Source organism: Lacerta agilis, chromosome 12 (genome assembly GCF_009819535.1).
Source record: "Lacerta agilis isolate rLacAgi1 chromosome 12, rLacAgi1.pri, whole genome shotgun sequence".
Classification (NCBI taxonomy): Eukaryota; Metazoa; Chordata; class Lepidosauria; order Squamata; family Lacertidae; genus Lacerta; species Lacerta agilis.
The window spans coordinates 29,241,612-29,268,732 of record NC_046323.1 but is presented as its reverse complement, the minus strand read 5'-3'; the positions used below and the strand labels follow the sequence as shown (position 1 = coordinate 29,268,732).

The following is a 27,121-nucleotide window of genomic DNA, read 5'->3' as shown; positions in this document are numbered from 1 at the left end:
CTCCGAGGCGGAGCAAAGGCGCGATGCCGCCCCCCGGTGCTCCAGCCTCACTGCGCCGGCTCCGAGCCACCCGACCCGGCTGCTCCTTCTCCGGCCTGCCCTTGGGAAGCACCTTGCGGGTAACGAACTCGCGGCCCCGGGATCCCTCCGACGTCGCCTTCCCAGACCCGGCGGCCTCAGGATCTGGGGCTGCGAGTCTGCGACGCCTGCTCTTTCCTTGCGCGCGTTTTAGGATTGCCCCCCCCCCCCGGCTGCACGCCTTCAGATCCCTTCTGGATCCCCGCCGTTTGGTGTCTATAGCGGCGTCGTAACCGCCCCACTGTTCAGTCTGCTGCTCCAGGGGCTCCTTAGAAACACGCCCTCCTGGAGCCCACTCGTGGTTTTCGATACGTTTGCTCGGGAGTAAGCCCCACTGTGATCCGTAGGGCTCACTCCTGAATCGGCCGCCCCTCGTTACGCAGCCGTCTGCCGCACGCTTGCTTGAGAGTAAGTCCCACTGGGGGTTGCTCCCAGGTGAGGGGTGTGCAGGATCACAGCTTTCCATTGACCCCGGTGTTAGCAGGTAGAGTGGGAGGGGAGCGTGGGTTTCTCTGAAGGGCCTGCAGGTGATGTTGGACTCCAAGTCCCACCAGCCCCTCCCAGCGTGGCCAGTGGTGTGGGATGCTGGGAGTTGTAGTCCAGCAACATCTGGAAAGCTGCGGGTTCCCTGTCCTTCCACTAGGGGGTGGTATTAATTGCGGTTTAATCCATCCAAGCTACAGTTAAAACTGAGCAAAGGACAAGCTTCCACCACTGTTTGATCAAACTCTGCTTAAGGATTATATATACGAAAGTGTGGTTAGAGTTCCCATTCTGTACATAGGAAACAGCCTTATATGGAGCCAGATGATTGGTCCGTCTAGCTCACTGTTGTCACTGATTGGCAGGAGCAAACTTGGTACCGAGTAAGTTCCCTTGAATAAAATTGGGGCTTACTTCTGAGGAGACATATATAGGATTGCCACCCTGAAACCTCTCAAATGTGACTGGGTTGACACACAGCAAACCAAGGCACTTATTTCACAGGGTTTTGCGAGGAACTGTTCAGACCACACGAAAACAACAAGTGGAGTACAGTCAAACCTCGGTTCCCAAACGGCTCCGTTTTGGAACGTTTCGGCTCCCGAACGATGAAAACCCGGAAGTAAATGCTCTGGTTTTTTAATGTTTTTCAGAAGCCAAATGTCCGACGCATCTTCCGCTTGAGTGCAGGAACAGATACGTTCGAAAACCAAGGTTTGACTGTAGCAAAATGTGTGCATCTGTTCTGTACTTGGCCACATTCACACCACACTTTTAATAACACTGGTGCCACTTGAAACAGTCTTGGCCTCCCCCAAAGAATTCTGGGGAATGTGGATTGTTAAGGGCGCTGACAGTTGTTAGGAAGCCTCTATTCCCCTCAGCTATATTTCTCAGTGTGGTTTAACAAGCAATCACACTGCACAGGGAGCTCTGGGAAGTGTAGCTCTGCAAGGGGAATAGGGGTCCCCCTAACAACACTCCACATCTTTTAACAAACTGCGGCTGGAACAACCCTTCACTTAAAAACAAAGCCAAACCACCTCCTATATGCAGAGATCCAGCCTGATGCTTCTCCCTAACACGCTAGCTTTCTGTGTGCAGGGATTTTATTTTAATTTTGTGCAGAGACAAACAGTCAAACACTTCAGTCCCCTTCTTTCTCTCTCTCCACCCTACTGACAGCTTGAAGTGCTCCAGTTGGACACAGGTTTCCACATCATCCCTAGCCTCTCCAAGAATTAGGAATGTGGGGGAATAACCATGGGAGGACAATGCAGTTATAGGCATGAGCTCCGCCTCCTCCATTTTAATCACATTCTGAAGTGGGGACGCTCTTGCATCTGGGGGACTCCTTGAGCATTTTGGACAGAGTGGAGATAGCAGTATCCTATCACTTTAAGCAGCCCTGACTCCCCACCCCCACCCCCCATAATCCTGGGGACTGTAGTTTGTTAAAGGCGCTTAGAGTCGTCTGGAGACTCCTATTCACCTTACAGAGCTGCAATTCCCAGAATGGATCACCGGTCAATCCATTTCCCAGAGTAGTAGAAAGGTCCCTGGTTTAGTGAGACAGCATCTACTTTTTTTCCAGGTTCAATCTTCTACATTTCCAGTTAGAGCTGGGAAAAGATCCCTGTCTGAAAGCCCGGAGAGTTTTTCAAAAGGATGTCTGCTTTCAGTTTGTATGTTGTTTCAGAAAGTGCAACTTAGATATACCTTTTAAATCAGGGGTCAGCAAACTTTTTCCACTGTCCCTCAGACCTTGTGGGGGGCCGGACTATATTTTGAAAAAAAATATGAACGAATTCCTATGCCCCATAAATAACCCCGAGATGCATTTTAAATAAAAGGACACATTCTACTCGTGTAAAAACACACTGATTCCCGGACCGTCTGCGGGCCGGATTTAGAAGGCGATTGGGCTGCATCCGGCCCCCGGGCCTTAGTTTGGGGACCCCTGTTTTAAATGCAAACTCAAATCTAATTTCTCCCCTACCATCCCTAATTGTACCTTTAACACTTTTTAATTGTACCTTTTCACCACCAAGTTCAGCAGCAGGCATTTAACAAAGCTACCCCTTCTCTCTCCTTCAGCCAACTTACTGGTCTTTGAAATTATTTCCCCAGGGCGAACATTGGCCCAGACGCAACCAGCAACACCCCCCATAGTCCTGTTTAGCCTGGTGGCATTTCTCAGGGGTTATGCCAGGCACCCTAAACCACCATGTATCCCGGGTAAGGACTTTGTACAGGAAGATCCTGCAGTTGCACCGAGCATTGCCACTGGAATTGAAGACCCTGGGAGACCAGTATGTGAAAGATGAGTTCAGGAGACACAGATCTGTTGGTCCTGAAGAGGCTCAGTGCTTCTTGCGGGAATGGGAGGCAAGTATCTTTTCATCTTTTGCTGCCCTGCTTCAGTTTTTGGGGATGCGATTTGGGTCTGTCTTACTCACTGTACATGTATATCTTATCGCCCTTTTTTCACACATAAAGTTAAGTCAAACCATGGTTTAGTGTGAATGCTTAAACATGCAGGCTCCCAGAGAGGAGGTTGCACTTGTTTTGCTACCCCGGCATTCCTTTTAGCAGACTGTGATGCTGCAGCTAAGCCAAGTTCCATCTTAGTTCATCATCTGAACACAGACTCATTGTTAAGCACTCTCCTCTTTAACCACGGGCTGTAGACAAAGCTTACCGTGCCATGTGAACCAGGCAACAACAACAGACAACACAGTAATATAGCAGGATGTATAGAAATAACGCAAACCATGAAAGCATTCAATCATGTATATATGTGCAACCTGAGGGGATGAAATACATAGCAAATACAAATATCTCTGAAGACAATGCGCAAAGAGTCCAATGTAATAAAGTGCTACAGTCTCTCAGGCGTCCTCGTCTGGGCTTTGCCAATCAGGAACCGTTGAGGTGTGTGAGCATCTCAGCCTTGTTAAGTTTAGTGTGTGAGCATGTTGATGAAGTCTGTCCCTTGAAGAAACTACACTAGTGAAACGGTGATAACATAAACTAGCCGCCCGTCGGAGGACAGACGAGGACGCCTGAGAGACTGTAGCACTTTATTACATTGGACTCTTTGCACATTGTACATTGTACTTTTTGAGCCTTATCCGGCTCTTCAGAGATATTTGTATTTGCTATGTATTTCATCCCCTCCGGTTGCACATATATACATGATTGAATCCTTTCACGGTTCGCGTTATTTCTATAGGGCCACCTTCAAGGGCAGGAGTGCTCCTGCAATGACTCAGGAAGGGTTGGCTGTGTAAGGCCAAACCTACACATGTTCAATTTTTTCCCTTCCGCGTTTTCCACTACAAGTGTGCAGAAAGCTATAGAACCACTATTCATTTTCAGATGTGTCACTGCTAAAGACGCAAAGTTCTGGAAAGAAACCCAGAAAAATACAGGAGAACAGGTCCCCTCTCCTAATTTCTCAGAGCTCAGAAACTGCTTGTGCTAATGAAGTTCCCTGTTGCAAAATGCGTCTAGAACAGTGGGAGTTTCGAACACTGCTCTCTAGCCAGGCAAGCAAAAGGCATTTTTATAGTTCAAGGACACATTCTGGCTAGGCAAAAGCACTCACAGAGGGCACAAAGCATTGCACACCATTCTTCCCAGCCTTGGTTTTTTTGGTGTGTGGTTGTTTTTAGCTTTGAAGTAGCAGGGGGTCTTGGTTAGCAGGCTTACTTTTTATGTTTTCAGGCTTGCTTTCAGATTAATGGGTCCTATCTTGAAAGCCACAGGGAAGTATTCATGCCAGAGGGAGGTGTACAAACAAAGTATTGTTTGTTTATGAGGAAATACTGCTCTTCAGGTAGATCCAATCAGCGGCATATATTATTAGCACATCCTTCTTCCGATATAATACATGCTTACTTTTTAATTAAAATAATTGGCACTCTTTACAAAGAGGCAGTTGGCGCGTGTGGCTTGATCGTGGCTATTACCCAAGAGTGTTAATGAATTAACGTTGGTAAGTCATGCAGCCCATAGGTCATGCAAAGCCCTGTGTGTGATAACTGCGTTTTGTTGAGAAATTAATGATAACGATTAAAGGTAATACTTGATTCTCTATGGCTCGGGTTTATTGTGACAGAGATGAGCACAGGCAAGACTTGGACTTGTGCGCTTCCCCTTCTCCCCATTTTTCTGGCATGGCCACTTTCGCTTCCATTTTTTGACCAGCCACGGTTTAGCATTGCTTTTGATCCCTAGACTATGGTTAGTTGTTAACTGTGGTTCATAAACCATAGCTTTGTAGATTTGGAAGACAATGCTAACCGTGGTTAATAAAAAGAATGCAAGTGGAAGGGGCCATCCTGGAGGAGGGGAAGGGGAACCACTTGAACCCAAGGCTCACTCCCATCACAGGGAGAGGGGGAGAACCAAACCCAGGTGTGGGGAACCTCTCTTCTGAAGGCAGATGTGGTCCTTCAAGGCTTCTTGTTCAGCTTCCGGGTACCTTGGATCCCGAACGCTCTGGAACTCGGACATTTTGGCTCCCAAACTCCACAAACCCAGAAGTGATAGTTGCGGTTTGCGAACGTTCTTTTGGAACCCGAACATCCGGCGGGGCTTCCGTGGCTTCTGATTGGCTGCAGGAAGCTCCTGCAGCCAATCAGAAGCCGCGAATTGGTTTTCGAACGTTTTGGAAGTCAAACAGACTTCCGGAATGGATTCTGTTTGACTTACAAGGTACTACTGTACTCTCCTTTGGCCTCTCCTTAGGCAGCATGGAAAGGTAGCAAATTGCAGCTGGGTTTTTTTGCCTAGTAAGTATGCTTAAAACAGCAGCCTAATGTGCACCACCATTTTGAAGTTCAAAGGGGAGATTGTGCGGTTGTTGCTATAGTGATCTGCCCTGGCTTGATTTCTGAGTCAACATTTCTTCATCTCTGGATGCCTTCACAGGATAAGAAAGTAGATTGCTTTTTCGCCTGCATAGTTTAGTTTCTTACCACTCCAAGCCGGAAATTCAGTTATTTTGCAGAAAAAAAGACACCGTGTAAGATAGAGTTGGCTAAAGTAGGCATGATGCAAAAGTGAGTGTACTGCCTGGAATTCTGTAGCCAGAACCTCAACTTACATATTGAATATAAATTATGCTGATTGGTCCATGTGCATCCATATAACTTCTATGCATTATTTCCTTTGCAAAAGGAACTGGAAGTTACTTAATATACTCCAGGATTTGTGCTGAGTGAAGAAATACCAGCCCCACTAAAGACAAGAAGCATTGCTCAGGTTTCCTTTTGTTTCTAAGAACTTCATGAAACTGGACACATATTTCCATGGTTTTCTACGAAACAATAAGTTATACAACCCCTACCTTTTAAAATAGTCTCAGATCTCTTGTCTTGGAGGCTATCTTTAGACATTTTACTGTACGCCTACAAATTACCTGCATGTTACTCTTGCTCTCTCACTCAGCATTAAATGCTGAAAATGTGAAATGAAAATGAGAACACTTTGTTTCTGGATCATAGGTAGGCCCAAGAGAGATTCCTGAATGGGGGGGAAGGGAGGTGTTACATCGGCAGATGGAGTATCTGACAAGACAGCAGGGGGAAACCAATGCAGTAGCCTCCAAATGTTGTGGGCTACAACTCCCATCATCCTTGACCAGCGGCCATTCCAGCTGAGAGTGTTGGGAGTTGGAGTCCAGCAACATCTGTGTGCCTTATCACATTGGCTTTCCCTGCCATTGAGGCTATCAGTCGTCATGCTTTACTGCAGTAGTCTTCAAGTTTTTCATATCCATGACTTGCCTTTGACTCAAAGATGCATTTGGGAAGCCACTCCTTAATTACTATTATTTTTACCATATATATATATGGATAGTTGTAGTGCTGCTGTTGCAATCAGGCTGTGACACCCAGTAAGTAGATCCTGACACACCTGTTGAAGGTCAGTGTTTGCTGCGCTGCAAACCCCAACACCCCTGACCATTGGCTAATTTGGTTAGGGATTACTGTATGGGAGTTGTGGTATAATAACATCTGAGGTCCTAAGGTTAAAGAGCACAGGAGGTCAAAGCAAGGGAGCAAAGCACTGGAAAGGCATGGGAGTAATTTTTCTTGTGGTCCTGGTCTGGGAGTGACCACTCTCTGTTTCCTTAGACCAGGGTTTCCCAAACTTAGGTCTCCAGCTAGTCCAAAAACAGCTGGAGACCCAAATTTGGGAAGACCTGCCTTAAACGAATATAGGAAGCTGCCTTATACCGAGTCATGCTATTGATCTATCTTGCTCAGTAGTGCCTGCACCGACTGGCAGCAGCTTTCCAGGGTTTCAAGCAGGAGTCTCTCCTAGATTTACCTGCAGATGCCACTGGGGATTGAACCTGAGACCTTCTGCTTGCCAGGCAGATGCTTTACCACTGAACTACGGTCTGTTCCCAAGGCAGTGAGTGTTCCAAGGTCCCTAGAGATTAAAGAAAAGGACTTAGATTTGGTAGGACCTTTAGGACCGGGCCCCTGAAATGACAAACCCAGCTCCAGAACGACAGGGGAGAGGGTTTTTTAAATGGCAGCTATGCCACCACAACCAATTGACCAGTTTCTGCTAATGAAATGATGGGTCTTTAGTGGTGATGTTGTCCTATCAGTGTGCAGTTCCTGGAGCTTTCCACACGGTGGCACCAACGACCTTTGCCAGGTGTTTCACAGCGCTCATGGGTTGCTGGGACAGATGTGGCCAAGGCGGGTCACGGCAACAGCTGCTCTGGCCTGTCATCATGATCCATAGCGCGGTGGGTTTGATTAGCGCTGCTTTTAACCTGAAAAGCAAGCATCGCCAGATGCTTTGTTGTTCCGGCATGACCCAAAGGCTTCCATAAACATGGAAACACTGGGATCTGCCTTCAACCAGATCAGACTTCCTGTCTGTCTAGCCCAGTGTTGTCTCTTCTGTTTGGCAGGGACTGTTTGCCAGTGTGGTGTAGTGGTTAAGAGTGGTAGACTCGTAATCTGGTGAACCGGGTTCGCGTCTCCGCTCCTCCACATGCAGCTGCTGGGTGACCTTGGGCTAGTCACACTTCTTTGAAGTCTCTCAGCCCCACTCACCTCACAGAGTGTTTGTTGTGGGGGAGGAAGGGAAAGGAGAATGTTAGCCGCTTTGAGACTCCTTCGGGTAGTGAAAAGCGGGATATCAAATCCAAACTCTTCTTCTTCCAAGGGACTTTCTCTCAGGTAGAGGGCCTTTCCCATTATCTATGATGTCAGGAGCAGAGAACCTGTTGCATTGACAGGTGGTAGCACAGAGCTGAGTGAGGAACCTGCAGCAATCCAGATGCTTGTGGACTCCAACTCCCATCAGCCCCAGCCAGCATGGGCAGTGGTCAAGGATGGTGGGAGTTGTTGTTCCTCACCTCTGTGCTACTCGATCCTTTTAACAAGAGACGCTGGGGATCGAACCTGAGACCTCCTGCACATGCTCTGCTACTGAGCTATGGCCCATCCCCATACCTTTTAGCTGTGATTCCTGCATTATAGGGAGTTGAACTAGATGACTCTTTGGGTCCCTTCCAACTCAACAATTCTCGGTTTCTGTGATTTTTAGATGCCCTTTTAAGAAAATAAATAAATGAGTTGGCTCTTGGTATAGGCTTCTGTATGCAAGCATGTGTCCTTCCTCTGAACTGTAGTTCTTTCCTTTATAACTGCAGCAGTCCTTTCATATGAATGCAGTTTGTTATAATAGGAATCAGGATGGGAACAACGAAGCTAGGGTTTCAACATACGACTTTTCCTAAGCACTTCGGAGGCTAAATAATAGCCATCATAACTTTACCACGTTGCTAGTGTGGGTATGTGAAAGAATTTTCCCTCTGGGAGATGTTTTTAAAAAGCTTTCTGATAAAAAAAAGCTCCAAGGCATCACAAAAAGGTCTCATTGTGATTTCACTGACATGGTGGAAAATTCGGTTGCACCTCTGAGTGTACATGCCTAATACATATTGATGGCGGTTTCTATTTAGGATACAGTAAGTTTCTTTACTCTGCATGGGCTCCATTTTGCTGCGGTAACTTTCATAATTTATTTCCTTTGTATCGCCTCCCCCTTTCTCTGATTTTGCCATTATTAAAATAATGATCCAAGCTAGTCTCTTCGGAATGAGTCTTCTTGATTTAAATCAGTTTTGAGCTGGGCTTACATCATTACACTTCATGGAAGAAAACTTTTTATTTATTTAGGATCAGACCTGTATTGCTTAATTCACAGTTTCAGAGAGAGAGGGAGAGAGAAAATGAATGTAATTTAATAATTTAGCCAATTATATATGTTTTTTAAATAATCTGTCAGTATTCAGTTGCTTTATGTATCACCTACGAAAATAGATGTTTGGTTCAGTTTTCTTTTCACATGCAGCTATTTGACTAAGAGTCTAGAACTCAAAAATGATTCCTCTCAGCCCCATAGTGAGCGTGATGGAACACTAAGTACAGTTTTCCTTGATATATTGCTGAAGGATTATGATGCCTTTGATCAAAATAAAGACAGCAAGGGGGTGAATGTGGACATGGGACCAAGTCTTGCACTTTAGAAGAAAACAATTGCTATCTAGCAAATATATTTTATTGCAAAAACTAATTCTGGTGGTCTTGAGAACTCAAAGCTGGGGACATGGGTCTGTGGTCTATAGGTGGGTTCCAGAGTGTCCCATCTGTGAATGGAAGTAGGAAGACTCCCATTGGAGAGACAGGGAACCATTTTTTGCAGATTCGCCTTCCCCCATAGCTACCCCCCCCCCTTGCATCACCTCTAATACAGTGGTACCTTGGTTCTCAAACTTAACCCATTCCGTAAGTCTGTTCCAAAACCAAAGCGTTCCAAAACCAAGGCGCGCTTTCCCATAGAGAGTAATGCAAAATGGATTAATCCGTTCCAGACTTTTAAAAACAACCCCTGAAGCAGCAATTTAACATGAATTTTACTATCTTACAAGACCATTGATCCATAAAATGAAAGCAATAAACAATGTACTGTACTATAAAATAAATAAGACAGTGTTGTAGATGATAAAAATAAAAATTATTCTTTTTTCTTACCTGCACTGATGATAGTAATTGTTTTGGGGGGGGCTTTTATCCATTTCCGCAGTCACTCAATCAATCAATCAATCAATCAGTAGCTGAACTGGGATCCACACAGTGAGAAAAACAAATTAACTGAAAAAGCCTCAAAAAAACAACAACAACGCAAGATAAATAGCAAAAACAAAAGCACTAGATATCACCTCAGAACACTGCAATTGGAAACGGAAGGCTTGAATTACAATGGGGGGGGGCACAAATTAGCAGTGCAACAGGAAACACAGGGGGACTCAAAATGGAGCACATTCAGCTTCCGAAAAAAGTTAGAAAACCAGAACACCTACTTCCGGTTTTGCAGTATTCGGGTTCCAAGTTGTTTGTGAACTAAGCTGTTCGAAAACTGAGGTACCATTGTACCGAGGTACTGCTTTGGTGTCCACCTGACCAACCCTCTGAAGCAGTTTTTCAGGGAGAAGAAATACTTGAAGTTAAAAACAACAACACGTTATTTTATTTTTAATTGAATCCTTTTGATGCTTATGTGTTTGCTTTCCTGTGCTCTCTTCAGAAGGAAGGGTGGGAAGTTATTATAAATGGTGATGAATTGTCAAAAACCACCGCCTCCCCCACCCGACCCTCAACAGCCTTCCTCTAAGCAGGAGCACGATCCCGATTTAGTGGTCTGGGTCCAAGTTGGTGTAAACTACTGGCGAAACATATTACGATCCCAAGACGAACTGTTTCCTTATCTGAGCATTAAAAGGATAATTGCTTCAATCCTTCACCTCTGATGTGTTTATGCTGCAGTTCTTGTGTCTGTACCAGAGTCTTAGTAATATGCAAGTGCTTAGGGAAGAAAAAGGCTCCTGATTCAAAGGCAACCGTGCTACCAAAATTGGACTCCCCCCTCCCCACAATCAGTGTCACAACTAGGCTTCATTGCTGGTATAAGAATTTACTTGTCGGCTCTGTATCCCATTTTCTCAGACGCTCCTATCTATTCTCTTCCTTGCCTTGCGCTATCAAGTTCTCAAGAGCTGTCACTTTTACATAGCCGTCTTCAGATTAGGGAGTGCTCTCTGTGGGTTCTGAACGCAGTTCTAAAAGCTTTAATAGATACCTCTTTCTGAACTTCCTCCTCTGGTGTCAGGCTGTTTCCTGCCTATTAGAGAAGTAGGCCTACGAGCCATTACCTTAAAAAAAGAGAGGGGAAAAAAGAAGATCTCTGAGCTGGGCAGTCTAGCTATTACAGAGAGAATAACTCTTGACTATTCCATAGAAACAGCTGCCCCCCACTCCTCCTCACCACTGTATTAAGTCCTGTGATTGAATTGCTCTTTTCAAGAGAATTCATGTGTTCTGTGCAGCATCAGAAACCTTCCCAATTGCTTCTGGTGACAAGTAAATGTAATGGGAGAGCATTTAATGTGTGAACTGTAGAGTTTCACTTCAGTTGCATTATATTCAGACCCCCCCAACACGGCATGGCAGGGAGGTCAATGGGAAAGGAAGCTGGCATACGATGAGATTATATTTTGGATGAAAAAGAAGACACCATTTGGACGAGGAAGACATTATTAGACCAGTGGTCCATCCAGCCAAGCTTCCCCAGCATGGGCTACAACGTGGGAGAAGAACGTACAGTTCCGCAGTTGTTTTTGGGCCACAGCCTCCATCACCCTTGACCGTTGGCCATGCTGGTTGGGGAAGATGGGGATTATAGCCCCAACAACATTTAGCAACCCAAAGTTGGGGAAAGTCTGATCTATTCCGTATGAACACATGAAGGTGTTTAGCCAGGCCATTGGTCCATTTTGCTCAGTGTTTTCCACTCTGCCTGGCAGTGCTCTCCCACGGTCTCAAAAGTATGACTTTAAGTATGGCTAAGTATATTAGAACTTAATGAGAGCTTCCTGGATCAGGCCAATGGCCTGTCTAGACCAGCATCCTGGTCTCACAATGGACAACCAGGTGCCTATGGGAAGTAACAGCACATAGGTTGGCCAACACCTAGCAGGCAGAGGCATGCTGCTTCCAAGAGTAAGGTAGAACATAACCACTTGTACTGATTGATCGCCTTATCCTCCTTGAATTTGTCTCTTGTCTCTAGGTAAATCTTAAAAAAACAAAAACAAAACCCATATATAAAAACTCGGCAATTCCTTATTAGACTAGAGAAAGACATAATGGATTGACACGTTAATTGTTCCCTTGGTGGAGAATAAATATTTAATTTGATAGAGAATTAAACACATTTTCTCTCACTTGGCACTTTGAAATAGATGATGCCATGTTGGATATTATTCATTTTGGGTTTAATTCATAGGTTTGAACGTGTTTGCATTTTTTTTTTAAGATAAAGAATAGCATTATATCGCTGTGTGTTTGACAGAAATAACTTGTACAGGCAAACACCCCCGACTTAATGCGCGGTTGACTCGTGCATACATGCGGCGCTGGGAAATGTATACATAAATTCCAAGGTGAAATTGGCAGGAGAGGGCTGGGAAGTCCTTGTGGCTTGCGAGGAGACCCTATCCAGAGCCCGAAGACGACGCCAGTGAGCCAAAAAAGACCTGCAAGGCCTCCCAAATGGTGTGCAGAAGCTCTTGTTGCTGCCACGCTACCCCGCTCAACAGCTGTTGGGCGGGAAGCTGCGTGTACTGCAGCAGGCTGCGCACCTACACGCGTTTCACTTATGCATGCAGAGGCCCAGAACGTAACCCTCCTGTAAGCGAGGAGTCGCCTGTGCTACAAAGCTAAGTAGCAAAAGGCAAGATCACAGCAACACCACACAGACACCCCCCCCCAATCCGATGCAGTTTATGTAGCACTCTGATTGCCTACACTTGTTCAGGGGAGGGCAACCCGTGTTCCTCAAGATGTTTTTGGACTCCGACTCCCAGCATGGCCAGGGGTCAGGGAAAATGGGCCCTGTAGTGCTGGCAGCATCTAAATGGCCACCGGTTCCCTCCCGCTGCTCCACTCTGGGATTTTTTTTGGGGGGGAAGTGAACGAGGTTTTCATTCAAGAACCTATCCTCGCAATACTGACGCAAAAACTCTGCACGTAGAGGAAGAAGAAGAAGAAGAAGAGTTTGGACTTGATATCCCACTTTATCACTACCCTATGGAATCTCTTAACCACTACACCACACTGGCTCTAAGTACACGAAGCAAAATAATGAAAGACCACTGCCCACTTCTTTCTTCCCCCATCTCTCGCCCCTGACTCTCTCCCCGCCAACCTAACAATGTCTGTGACAGCAGCGTCTCACACTGACGTGTAGAAGGGACTCTCTGAAACGAAAACAGATATGTTGTATGTACCCTTGTTAGAAGTTTCCACAATCTTAACATTTCCACATCAGTTTGTGATTACAGTGGTACCTCGAAAGACGAATGCCTCGCACAATGAAAAACTCGCTAGACGAAAGGGTTTTGCGATTTTTTAGGTGACTCGCAAGACGAATTTTTCTATGGCCGTGCTTCGCAAGATGAAAAATTCAATGCATTCCTATGGGAAACCGTGCTTTGCAAGACGAATTTTTCGCAATACGAAACGACTCGTGGAATGAATTAATTTCGTCTTGTGAGGCACCACTGTATATATTTTTAACCAGCTGAGCCGGCCACGCGTTGCCGTGGCTGAATTGTTGTAATTGAAAAGGAAGTATAGTGGAAAAGAAGAAACGCAGGGTTTGCCAGACCATATTTTGCTGAAGTGCTGGATGTTTGCAGCCCATGTTTATGTTTATTTCTTTCGGATGAGGATTTGGGGGGCTGCCGGAAAGTTGCTGCTTCTTGTGGTGGGAGAGGCCAGCTCGCAAATGGCCGGCGGAGCTTTGCTGGTCCGCGCGTGCGTGGCAATGTTTTTGGACAATCTGCCTTTGTATTGGATGATGGCAGTGGCATCCGAAGAAGGGGAAGGCGGCAGAGACGTCTATACTGTGTTATTGCTGCTAACATCCACTGGAGGACGCTTTTTGCACAAATTTACGGATTTACCTGGGAAAGGTGTGATATTTTTGCAATCTAGGTAGCTAAGAACCTTCCCGTATGGCCAAGGAATGTTGTGTCCAAATTTGAAGGCAATCGGTCAAGCAGTTACAGAGCAAGGCCTTTGCATCTGTGCACCCATCTTGAACGTTTTTATATATATAGATATATACGTGTTTTGTATGCAGTATTCCTTAATATGAACAATTATTTTTCCCAAATGTGTTATTTTTCACTAATATATGCACACTTTACCTTCGTATGTGCATTTCTCTACCCATTACTATATATGGTTGGAGAATGGCAATGCAAAATTCAGAGAAGTGCATTGTTTCATAAAGTGAGAACTAAGCAGGCTTGTTTTTAAATGTGAACTGAACTTCTCTTGTTCAGTTCACATTTAATCCAGGGCCAGGATTGTGCCTGTTTTCCCTGATCCTGACCTTTGCCATCTTTCTCATCTTCTGATCTGAGTAGAGTATATGTATACACGTGTTAGATTTCGGTGTGGTTCATGGCAGCTATTGTGGCGTTTGCCCTTCCTAGAGAATATATGTATGTGCAGGAGTAAGTAAAGGGTTAAGTGGCTGACCCTAGATGGCCCAATCAATAGAGGGAGGAGGAGCTAGGGGCAGCTGAACAAAGGCACTTGGAGTGAGTCAGTTGGGGTTAGGGGTTGGTTCAGGGCAGTTGACTGAAGCAGTTGGTTGGTGACTGTGAGGGTTGGTGGGGAGGTAGAGTGGTGAGTGTAGGATTAGGATAGGGTTGAGATAAGAACAAATACATACCAATGTAACCAATATCTTAAGTTTGTTGATGTTTTAAATAAACACTTATTATTTTGTTTAAAATCACACCCTGACTGTGACAGTGATTACCAGGGAGGGGATCCTGGTTGGTGGCAGCGAAGCGCCGTGGTGCACAGGGATCAATAGTCCGTTAAACGACCGGGGACCCTGTGTGATCGTCACAGCTATTTTCCTATGTGCATAACTCTTTGGATCTGCACATATCAGTGGAGATATTTTTTAGATGTTGCTTTATAGAATCCATTAGCAGCTAAATTAATAACAAAGAACTGCATGTGAGCTTAGTTGGTGGAAAAACCGATAATAGCGTGTAATGGGTTTTAATTGCTGTGTGAATAGGTGCTTAGAATTTGGTTTGTGGTCTCTGCTTAGTGCCTTTGTTCTTTTGCACCATCAAATGTGTTCAGAGTCAGCTCCTTGTTGGCGTCGTCATGCTCTTCTCCTAATTAGTCTATCCCATTGGTTAATTAAAGGTTTCCAGAGTGTTTCAGTGCCTGCCAGCCTCTATAAACATACCAGGTATGTTGTCCCCCCCCCAAAAATGTATGCATTTGTTTGCATTTCTGTCCAGATAGCATTGAAACAGTTCCTTAGAAACTGGAACAAAGGAGGTAATTCTGAGAGTGGTAGCGATAAACATTTCTCCAGGAAGATAATGAAATTCCAAATTGATGACACTTTGGCTTTTTAGATAAAATTGTTTTGCAGATATTGTGCGGAAGAAAAACCAGTAGTCATATTTCTGCTTGTGTATGTGTGAATACATTACTAAAATTAATTCCCTGCAACTGTGTGTGAGTAGATATATATATTAACAGAAAAAAACAAAAGTAATAACTAATTTCTTGTGCATAAAGGAGTAACCTAAAGGACTAGGTCTGCACCATTCTGAGGCACTTTAAACACACACACACACACACACACACACACACACGTGCAAATTAATTGAAACAAAGCATGTTTTCTATCTTACTTGTAATCCTGTACTCAAAACAAACACGAAAAGTCAGTTGATCATTATGGTGTCGGAAGCCTGCAGCCAATAGAAGGAATGATGCACTCGCCACAATATATTGAGGTTCTACAAAAGAGAGTTGTTCCAGAGCTGGAAAAGAGGTATCCTGACAGTACTGGGATATTGCAGCAGGACCTAACCCCCTGTCACACACCGAAAGTGGTGAAGAAATTCATGACAGAGCAGCAAATCCAGGTACTTGATTGGTCAGGGAATTCCCCAGACGAAAATCCCATTGAGAATTTGTGGGCTATATGCAAAAGTCACCTCCATGCTGTAGACTGTACGACCATGGAGAAGCTCATCCAGGCGCTGATTCAAGCGTGCTACAGGGATCCAAAAATCAGCAGTGACGGTTCAAAACTAGTAGAATCCATGCCAAACCATGTTCATATGCTGCTTAAAAATAGCGGTGGTCATATCCATTACTAATGTACGTATATGTGAGATTTGTACAACAAACTACATTGTATGTTTCAATTAATTTGCACAAGGGTGTATGTAGAATATGTTTACTTGGAAGTAAGCGCCATTGATTGCAGTGGAATATAGTCTTTCAAGGATCTGTGCTTGGAGTCAGTCCCTGACACCCCATCAGTCCTATGCACATTTACTTTGAAGTAAGAGGAAGTGGTTTAAAGTGCTGGAAGAAGCACGTTCCCCGATGGGGAAGTTCTTACTGCTGCCAAGCCCAAGGGGCTCCCTGTCGGTGCTGCCAGGGAGCTCTGTTTTCAAAGGAACAACTAGGAGCTCCCTTTAACTGTAGCTGTGTAGCTTTAACCTGCCCCACACCCGATGTCACCTGATGTCAGGTGTGGGGAGGTGTGTGCAGGGCCGGCGCGTCCATTAAGGCGAACTAGGCAATTGCCTAGGGCGCCAAAATGGAGTGGGCGCTGGCCAGGCTTGGGCGGGGGGGCGGGATGGGCGAGCAGCAGCTTCTCCGCTACAGCGGAGAAACTGCTGCTCGCCTCTCCACCACCCCCACTTCCCGCTAAAGCAGGCTTTGGCGGGGGGCGCCAGAAGGTGGTCTTGCCTAGGGCGCCAGAAACCCTAGCACCGGTCCTGGGTGTGTGGGGCAGGTGGTCCCCTACCCTTGCTATAGGCTAGAACCAAAATGTTGGTGTACCTAAGTGAATCAAAACTCATTAATATGACGTGCCGTGCTTAACTTTTATTAGTTCAGGGCTGCAAAGGTAGAGAACGCTTCATTGTATGAGAGTAAGTCACGTTGCTATGGCAGCTAAGGCAGAGGAGAAGAAGCTGAGATTTCTGTTTTATTTCTAAGAAGGTGTATTCATTTTAAACACTCCTTTATTTTCAGCTTCCAGAGCGACATAGTTTTTCAGGAGGCAGGGCTCGTACATTGTTTGATTGCTGTCAAGAGCTTAAAGAGTATTTGAAAGCTTTTCCTTTTTCGAAAACTTAAAGGGGGGGGCCCAGGCTTAACCTTACAACTTCGTATTGAAATCCAGGCGTGACGAATGGCCTCCTGCATATAAATGAATTAACATTTGCATAACATTTTTATCTCTTTTGAGCTCTTCTGTGCTTCTTCATAACGAGTAGTCATTATTGTGTTTCCTTTATATTAAGTTGGAAATTGGAAATATTCAGTATTTAACAGCACAGTTTGTGTGTGTTTCACTTGGAAATATTCAGTGGGTCTCCTTGCAGGGAAGGTGGGCTATAAATCTAATAATAAATAAATAAATAACACATGGAGAAGAAGGCTGCTTTGCTTCCCCAGGGGGAAATCCATTGGGAAAGTGCAGGATGCTTGGAAAGGCAAATGATGTTTTGAATTGCTATTTCATGGTGTATGGCAGAGATGGATAATCTCTCCAGATGTTGGATGACAAATCCCATCATCCCTGCCCATTGCCTACATTCGTTGGGGGGCTAAAGAGAGTTGGCATTCAACAGTAGCTGGAGGGTGACATATCCCCCATCTTTGGGGTATATAAGTAGGGTTGCCACATAACAACCTGGGTGTTGGACATACAGCCATTGATGCAGTAGATGAGATAGCTGCACCTGCTTCCACCTGGCTCCTCCCTGGCCCCTTCATCTGTCTCTCTCTTCTTCATCTGCTTTGTGTCTCTTGGCAAGTTAGGCAGAGGGATAGGCAGCAAGCCCAAAGAGGGAGTACATAGGAGTTGCTACAGCAGCTCATATCCTCCAGCATCAGACATCTACAGGTGTCTAGGTAGCATGCTATACAAAGCTCAAAATATTTGGCAATCCTGTTTTTCTTTAATACAATGCTTTAAGAATACTTTAGACCAAAGCTTTGCAAATCGTTCATGTTGGTGACACACTTTTTCGACATGCATCATTTTGCAACACAGTAATTCAGCTTTACTAGCAAACCGGAGGTTAAACTTAACTCCTTTCCAGCCCCGGGAGGAGCACGGGGAGCGTTTGTGCGACACACCTATACACATTGCAGCAGAGACACTAATGTGTCGTGACACAGAATTTGGAAAGCTCTGCTTAGGCCAATCCCTTGGATGTGCACATTGCAACAAAAAATGTAACACACTTATTGGGTTTCTGTAGTCAGTAAGATTTATTTTTTCATACTGTCCTAAAATAAAGAAAAGAAAAGTCAGTGTTGCAGTTTGATTAGATATCCTTCCCTGTGATCATTTCTCATGCATCTGGCCTCTCCCTGCAATGAATCTTTGTGGCAGTAAAAGCAGAACTCAATTCTCTGTGGAAATAAAAGATTTGTTCTTGACAAGAGCGAGACTGAATATCGAGTCAAAGTAATGTATGGATTATATGAATTGAAAGTACCATCTGGAATCAGTAGTGTTTATATAGTGGTACCTCAGGTTAAGAATTTAATTCGTTCTGGAGGTCCGTTCTTAACCTGAAGCACCACTTTAGCTAATGGGGCCTCCTGCTGCCGCTGCGCCGCCAGAGCACAATTTCTGTTTTTATCCTGATGCAAAGTTCTTAACCTGAAGCGTTATTTCTGGGTTAGCGGAGTCTGTAACCTGAAGCATCTGTAACCTGAGGTACCACTGTATTTTGGATCTGGCAACAGGGGAGCCAGTGGTGTTGGCTTGGAAGCAGTATTTTCTTGGCACATTGAAAAAGATACTGGAATAGGAGCAAGGGGTCCAAGCGCATACTGATAAATTTAAGTTTGCCCAGTTCAGGTATTCTAGTGCAACAAATCCACTTGGGGGGAAAAGAAACCATCTTTTTGCAGTTAGGAAAGTGATGGGGAAATCCATTGAAATGTGTGGTATGAACAAACAAACAACAGGAAGACTCAGTGCAAAACAAGATTTTACACAGGAGATGCAGGAATTGTCTTCCTGACCACAGGAAGCTGTGGGGTGCTTTACATTCCTCCCCTTCTCAAGCAAAAGACCACCACGCAAAGTTAAAACAGTGTGCATATTTGCATGAAATGTATTGTTAGACTTCAGCTGAAAACAAGATGATCAAAACGGTTTCAGCAGATCCCAAGTTTTAAAGGAAGCTCTCTTATTCTTTCCCCCAGTGCTTGCTGTGGATTTGTACAGTGGAAATATTTTCACGTGATTTGGGAAAGTTCTTTTACCCAATAAGCATGTGCTTATTTCTTTGGGTGAACACTCCCACAGGGTTTTCTGTCTGACTTGTTCAGTATTCTGGCGAGATACAACTTAGCTTCTGTGTGTTCTTTGGCATTAGCATGTGGAGTACAGTACTTTGAAATACCCAGAGTGCGGAAGTGATGCTTTTCAAAGCTCCAAATGTCTTTGAACTGCACAAGCCTTTCTATCAATTGAATTTTTAAAAGGATCCCCAAATTAGTACGGTACTAAATTCATTTTTTTTTCAATGGACTGGGAGCACCCGATTCCCTTTTGGTTTCTTTGAACATCCCAGCCTACAGGGATGCCATTCTTGCTGTTTAAGGTTGGAGAGCTTCATACCTGGCTGGTTTACTTCTTGTCTATGGAACACTGAGAACTAAGTTTCCTTCAGTACTTAGCTGTCATTGACTTCAGTTGCTCAAAGACTGAAAGTAAGAAACCTGAACATAAATAACCCTTCTAGGCACCAGCAATCCTTTACAAGCAGTGGAATGAGAAGTTGTTTGATACTTGAATTTCTGGGCAGATCCACACATTTTTTTCTACCCGACTTCTTGGAGGTATTGGTGGATTCAGACAACCTTCTCCACTTCCCCAGTACGTACTGATTTTTGTAGTTTCCTGTGGGCAGTTCCTAGCACCACAACCCCAGAGTGGACCTAATGGTCAGGGTTCCCTTTACCTTTATGGGCAGGAGTCAAGTAGAGTTAGGTTGTCTGAAAGGCTCCTTTAAGTAATGGAATCCATAGGTGCCAGAAAATGAAATAATACCTCAGTTTACAACCAGCTTGCGGTTGCAAGGTTAATGCTCATTTTCAAAATCATCTATGATTTTATTCACAATTTTCAGAAGCGGCTTGACTGGAGGAGATCACTGATACTTACCGGGAGGCACAAGACAGTGGCGATGAGACCATCTATTGTCCCTGCCAATTAATTTGCACAGCACTGATCTCCCTGCCATTTCCAACACCCCATCTCTCTCCTAGTAAGCAGTAACTACCCATCTGCCAGAAAAGTGCCATAGCGGTACTTGTGATAATTTTATCTGTACTTTTAATGCAGATTAAGCATAACTTGTGGGGCTCATTTAATCAAAACTGGAAGCAAAATAATCTGCATTGGACAAAGAGGAACTAGGATGGAGTACATGAGCTTGGGAGGAGGCTAGACATCTTTCCACTAAGAAATCCAAACACAAACAATACGGTAATTGAAATTTCTCAAGGCAAGAGCAGTGAGGGAGACTGGAGCTCATCTCCGATTGCTTCCATACCCTTATTTGTGTTGAATGAGAAAGTGGTATTAAGTAGGCTCCCCCTTCCCATCATGCCTCATTGCTGATTCTCATAAGTAAATCTATGAGAAATGCCTCTGCCGTCCACATAGTTCACAGGCGGTGTTGACTGATGCTGCTAAGGATCAAGGAATCAATAACGACACTTGTGACATGGCTTGATAAAGACTGTCTAAATGTGATGAGACGATCAATGTGGTTGGCAAATATCCACAGTGGGTCCTTGTTTACTTAAAAGCAGTCCTTTAAAAGCGGTCCTTGTTTACTTAAAAGCAAAGGTAATAAACACACAGAAAAACATTCCATCCTTTGCCAAAAAAGGGGGGGGGAACCCACTCGATACGTTTAATAGATTCATTTCACTAACAAAGGCAGCTTGAAATAACCTGAAGATAAATTGCTGTTGGTGACTTGGTACAGGAGTTCAAATTGAAATGCAAAGTAACTGTCAGTTCAAATTAGCTTCATTAACTGATTCTATAATTTGATCTACACTTAAGTGTTTCTTTTGAAATCTTAATACATTCTTTTAAATTGCTTATGGAGTGTGGGCTGCTGTGAAGTTGTAGCCATTGCAAAAGTGAAAAGAAAATACAGCAAGTTAACCTGATGGGCTGGTAATGTTTCTAGCATTTACTGTTATCAAAATACATCAGTAAGATGAAGGGCAATGAGGCTTATGAAGATTACAGAGTAATAACTTTGTTTGAAACAATTGCTTCAGAGTGCATCTATTGACAGGATGTAAGATTAGGTTAAAAAGATAAGAGAATCAACATTGTTGGAAAGAAAGCTGCTAATAAAATTTCTTAAAGGTGCATCTTAAGAAAGTACTACCCAAGCATACAATTATACAATATATGATGAATGTATTCTTAAAATGTCTGGTCCCTTAGAGTGGCTGGGGTATAAATAATAAAATTATTATTATTATTATTATTATTATTATTATTATTATTATTATTATTATTAATATTATTAGACTGGGATGGGGAATAATTTTCAGGCTGAGGACAAGCTTCTGAGAACCACATGACCATGGTGGGTGATACCACTGGCAAAATTAATGTGGGGCAATGAATAGGACCATTATCCACTCCACCCTCAAATCTCTCTGTCCAGACAAGCAGGAGGCATTATCATTGTTAAAGGTCAGAGCCAGGCAAAACCGTTTGATAAGGCAGTGGAGGAGGGCTAGGAAGCGGTGTGGCCATGAGAGAGTCACATAGGCCAGTTAAAAAAGAACTGGATGGCCACATTTGGCCCCAGGCCTCAGGTTCCCGACCTCTGCTGTAGTCTGCATGCTGGTATTCTTAATAATAATAATAATAATAATAATAATAATAATAATAATAATAATAATAATTTTATTTATACCCCGCCCTTCCCAGCCAGAAAACCGGGCTCAGGGCGGCTAACATCAATTAAAATCACAGCAAAAAACATAAAAACGATCAATTTAAAATAACAGATTAAAATACAAATTTAAAAATTCAATTAAAACTGCAGGTCTCAATTTCAAAATAACCCACCAATAAAAGATGAAGCATAAATATTAAACAGAAACCATCTTTTATTGGTGGGTTATTTTGAAATTGAGACCTGCAGTTTATTTGCGTTGATAGGAAGCATGTATCTTTATCATCTTCTTCCACTTCACATTCTTAAGTTATAAGTAAGTTAGCCAAAATTCAGAGCACAGTTTAGTTACGCACACATGCACAAAATAGAAAATAAGCAATGGGACGTAAGTGTGCATAACTGTGTGTAAGTTGGTAAATATATACACGGGTGGCACTGTGGGTTAAACCACAGAGCCTAGGGTTTGTCAATCAGAAGGTCAGCTGTTCGAATCCCCGCGACAGGGTGAGCTCAGCCCCAGCTCCTGCCCACCTAGCAGTTCGAAAGCACCTCAGAGTGCAAGTAGATAAATAGGTACCGCTCCGGCGGGAAGGTAAACAGCGTTTCCGTGCGCTGCTCTGGTTCGCCAGAAGTGGCTTCGTCATGCTGACCACATGACCCGGAAAAACTGTCTGTGGACAAACGTCGGCTCCCTCGGCCAGTAAAGCAAGATGAGCGCCGCAACCCATGAGTCATCCGTGACTGGACCTAATGGTTAGGGGTCCCTTTACCTTTACCTATATACATTATAAGATCATGACTAGGGATTTAAGACTGATCCAGAATGGGTTTGGATAGAATACTTTGGGAATCAAGCTGAACATACCAAAATGTAGTTGGCAGCCGAAAGCCAACAACAGGTTTCTACAAACAGTGATGCTTCTCTGCAGCCCATCATGTTTTAACTACTTGAAGTGTGAAGCTATTTTCAACATGGCAAACAGCAGCAGATAAATAAATATATAAGGGGGGGAACAATTACAAACTTTTGATAAATTATCTTTGAAAATAGTCAATAGTTCCTGCTTTTTAAATAAAACACGTTCCTCGTTATCTCAGTCGTTTCATGGCTACCATGGCAACAAACAGGAATATAAACAGGAGACCCTGCCATACTGCAATTATAATGCCATGTCTGTTCAATGCCACCATTACATACCCCCTTAATAAATACTGCTCTAATATTAGAAGCTGCTGGAGCAAAATACACAACTGCTTCTGTGTATAGGACACAATTATCACCAAAGAAATAAAGAATCATATGGACAAAGGTCAGATCTTGCCTAATTGACCTCAAGATAGGAGGACAGAATATTCAGGTAATGCAAAAGATGTTACACTCCCCCACACTTATAAATAAATTTAATTGGCTTTCATCGTGACCGTCAAACACGGAGTGCAAAAGTAGTGGTTGTTAGACTTTCTTCTCCTTCATGGACCACTTGAAAATTGCTGAGGGACTTGACGGACCACTTAAATGATTTTTCTGCCTGTTGTAGCAATTGTAATGCGCTGGGCAAGAGCCTGCACGACTTTCAATTGTATTTCTGTTGCTTCTTTTATTGATTGTGTATTGTACTTTATTGTATTACTGTTTGAATTCCGCAGACTTCAGGTTATAGCACAATAAAATGCAGTATAACAAATAAAAGAACCAATAAAAGTGCAAATAAATGAATCAATATGAATATTTAATGCAAGGAATGTGCCATCTTCCATCTTTGACCACAAATCCATAGACACATTGCAGATCATCTAAATAAAGCAGAGGTCCATGGACCACAGTTTGGGAACCTAAAGGGTTTATTTTTATTATTGAAAAGCCAGCTATTTTATTTTTTACTGCCCTATACCCGGAGGTCTCAGGGCGGTTCACAGAATAAAATATAAAACCACAAAATATATAATCAAAATAAAACAACCCAATAACATCCCCCAAAAAATACCCCCAACCCACCACATTTAAAAAGGGCATAGGATGTCAATCAAATCAACCAAAGGCCTGGTTAAAAAGGAGCTTTTTTGCCTGGTGCCTAAAGGTGTATAAAGAAGGTGCCAGGCGAACGTCCCTGGGGAGAGCATTATACAGATGGGGATCCACTGCAGAGAAGGCCTGTTCTCGAGTTGCTACCCTCCAGACCTCTCGAGGAGGAGGCACACGAAGAAGGGCTTCAGAAGATGATCTCAGGGTCTGGGTAGGTGCATATGGAAAGAGGCGGTCCTGAGCTCTTTTTATAGGTCAAAACCAGCACTTTGATTTGGGCCCAGAGACTAATTGGTAGCCGGTGCAGTCGGACCAGGATCAGTGTAATATGCTCAAAATGTCTTGCTCTGGGGAGCAACCTGGCCGCTGAATTCTTCAATAGCTGAAGTTTCCAAACCAGCTTCAGAGGCAGCTCTACATATAACACTTTGCAGTAATCTAACCTTGAGGTGAAAGATTGAGGGCACAAGGAGAAGGGGACGACAGAGGACGAGATAGTTGGAAAGTGTTCTTGAAGCTACTAACATGAGTCTGACCAAACTGCAGGAGGCAGTGGAAGACAGGAGTGCCTGGCGTGCTGTGGTCACGAAGAGTTGGACACGACTAAACAACTAAACAACAACAACAAACAAACAACCTCGAGGTTACCAGAGCATAGACAACAGTAGTTAGGCTATCCCTGTCCAGATAGGGACGTAGCTGATGGAAGGCACTCTGGGCCACTGCCTCAAGTGGCAGCAAAGAATCCAGGAGTACCCCCAAGCTACAAACGTGCTCCTTCAGAGGAAGTGTAACCCCATCAAGAGCAGGCAGCCTCCCCCCCCCCCAAATCTGGTCTAGGGAACCACCCACTAACAGTGCCTCAGGCTTATCTGGATTGAGCTTCAGTTTGTTGGCTCTTATCTAGTCCATTACTGAGGCAAGACACTGTGGTCCAGCACTTCCACTGCCTCACCTGCAGATGTAAAGGAGAAATAGAGCTGAGTTTCATCAGCATACTGCTGACAACACCTCCGGATAACCCCACCCAGCGGGGCGTTAAACAACCTGGGGGATAGGATTGAGTCCTGCGGAACCCCACACTGAAGGTTTGACAGGGCTGAAAAACATTCCCCAAGCAACACCCTCTGGGAACGACAATCCAAGTAGGACTGGTACCACCGCAACGCTATAGGTTGTATGTGTGGAAAGGATGTTTAAATGCATAGAGCCATTAAAAAAAAAAAAACCTAGGGTGGTGCATGGTCTCAGATTTCCAGTGCTAAATTGAAAAGCTATTTCTGAATTGCAGGACCCTAATGGCTATGGGGATATTGACTTGCTTGAGCCCTGCATCTTAAGGTCGCATTTTCTGCTCGTGAGAAGTTCCTCATTTCTACACTGGCTTTGGCAAAGTAATGAAGCAGTCCACAGATCTCGTCAATGATGCTGTAATACATTCATTCTAGGTTCAGCTTCAAGGGGGAAATTTTGCTTTTCATCTGTACAGTGTTTTTTGACTACAGAGCTCATTTCATATTATTAAAAAAAATATTATTGCCCTACATCGTTATTTTCACCATCAGTATTTACTGTTTCTTACATTGTTTTGGGGTCCTTTTGACCTGGTTTATGGATTCTGAGACCCATTTTCCTGCCGTTATATATGATCTTGACAGCATGAATAGTGGTAACAACTCAATGGAAAACAGCCCCAAATCTTACACTGGACTCTTGGTTCCACTCCCTCTGGAATATAGCCCTGATGGAAACAGTTACACGGAATTGTGAGATTTGGACATGGACTAGAACCCTCAGACACTTTTTTACATGATTTGGAATTCCTTTAGTTACATATACACCAGAACCATCATTTTCAAGACAACCATCGGCACAAGCGCGACAAATCTGGAACTATACTTGGCAGCCAAATAACACTAACATTATTTATTTAACTCTTATCCTTGCTTTTCTTTCTTTCTTTCTTTCATGACCGGCACTTTGTTACCTAACCCATATGCAACTGTATTTATTTTATGTGCCTGTTTTATAGTTCTGCTTTTTTATGTTTTAATTTTCACTGGTTATTAAAAATGTTCCCTCAGCTTTGTATGCATTCTAAAATGAAATAAAAAATCCTTTACAAATAAAAGGGAAAAGAATTCCCATCACCTCCTCCTTCCAGTAGCTCCCAGGTTGTCAGGTTGTTCAAAAGAGTCCCTGCCCTTTAAGAGAGTGTTTTTTAGGGGGTCTTAGAGAAGAGAAGGGACGCAGGTGGTGCTGTGGGTTAAACCACAGAGCCTAGAGGGTTTGCCGATCAGAAGCTCAGCGGTTCAAATCCCCGCGATGGGGTGAGCTCCCGTTGCTCGGTCCCAGCTCCTGCCAACCTAGCAGTTCGAAAGCACACCAGTGCAAGTAGATAAATAGGTACTGCTCTGGCGGGAAGGTAAACAGTGTTTCTGTGCGCTGCTCTGGTTCGCCAGAAGCGGCTTAGTCATGCTAGCCACATGACCTAGAAGCTGTACGCTGGCTCCCTCGGCCAATAAAGCGAGATGAGCGCCGCAACCCCAGAGTCGTTCGCGACTGGACCTAACGGTCAGGGGTCCCTTTACCTAGAGAAGAGAAAGAAGCGAGAAGCTTTCATTCTTACTGAACTTCCTTAACGTGGGTCCAAACTGAAGTGTTTCCTCTTTTTCTTTCTTTTTAGATCTATGCAGCGACGCTGTTGCAACAAACTAACCCAAAGGCACAGAACTGTACAGGTCAGCCTCGTTTTGGATCCCACCTCCCAGAAGATAAGCTTCATGCCCTACGAGATGAGCAAGTTGGGCAGCTCCAGGAACTGATGCAAGAAGCTACCAAACCCAAGAGACAGTTTAATATTTTGGATGACACAGATCACAAAAATTGACACATTACTTTGGATATGCTTTAAGTAGGGTGGTGGGTTATTTTGTTTTATTGTTTTGTTTTTGGTGCCTCTTTAGCTCTGTTTTGGAAGAGATTTTCACTCCGAAGAATAAATGAAACTGATGTTCACCCTTTCTGTTTTATTTCAGCCTCCAGGGATACATATGACAAATATTTAGAAATACACATGGCCCCATTTATATTAATTACAGCCTAGCTAGTATTTAGAATAAAGGAACATTTTGGTTGTGTTAAATTTGTCAGATCCTGGGGCGGTGGTAATAGTGCAGGGATTAAAACTAATGTCTTTGTGCTAAAACTGGATTTTCTGGGTATATATTCCCCAAATGGTTGAACAGCCCTTCCCAGGGAACACTGGGAACTGTTGCTCTGGGAGGGGAATAGAGGTCTCCTATCACCTCTCATCACCTTTAACAAACTGCAACTCCCAGAATTCTTTGAAGCTGGCTTCAGCAATGGACATAGCAGAAATGATCAGTGATTTGTTTTAA

General features: G+C 43.9%; 1 protein-coding gene across 1 annotated transcript; it reads left to right on the top strand.

The window, feature by feature from the left end:
• On the top strand, positions 1–26,948 carry SDHAF3 (succinate dehydrogenase complex assembly factor 3). The gene is made up of 3 exons (XM_033165818.1): positions 1–119; positions 2,692–2,949; positions 26,407–26,948. Exons 2-3 carry the CDS (start codon positions 2,767–2,769, stop codon positions 26,608–26,610), a joined length of 387 nt encoding a protein of 128 aa, XP_033021709.1. The 5' UTR covers positions 1–119; positions 2,692–2,766; the 3' UTR covers positions 26,611–26,948.
• The last annotated feature ends 173 nt before the right edge of the window (positions 26,949–27,121 follow it).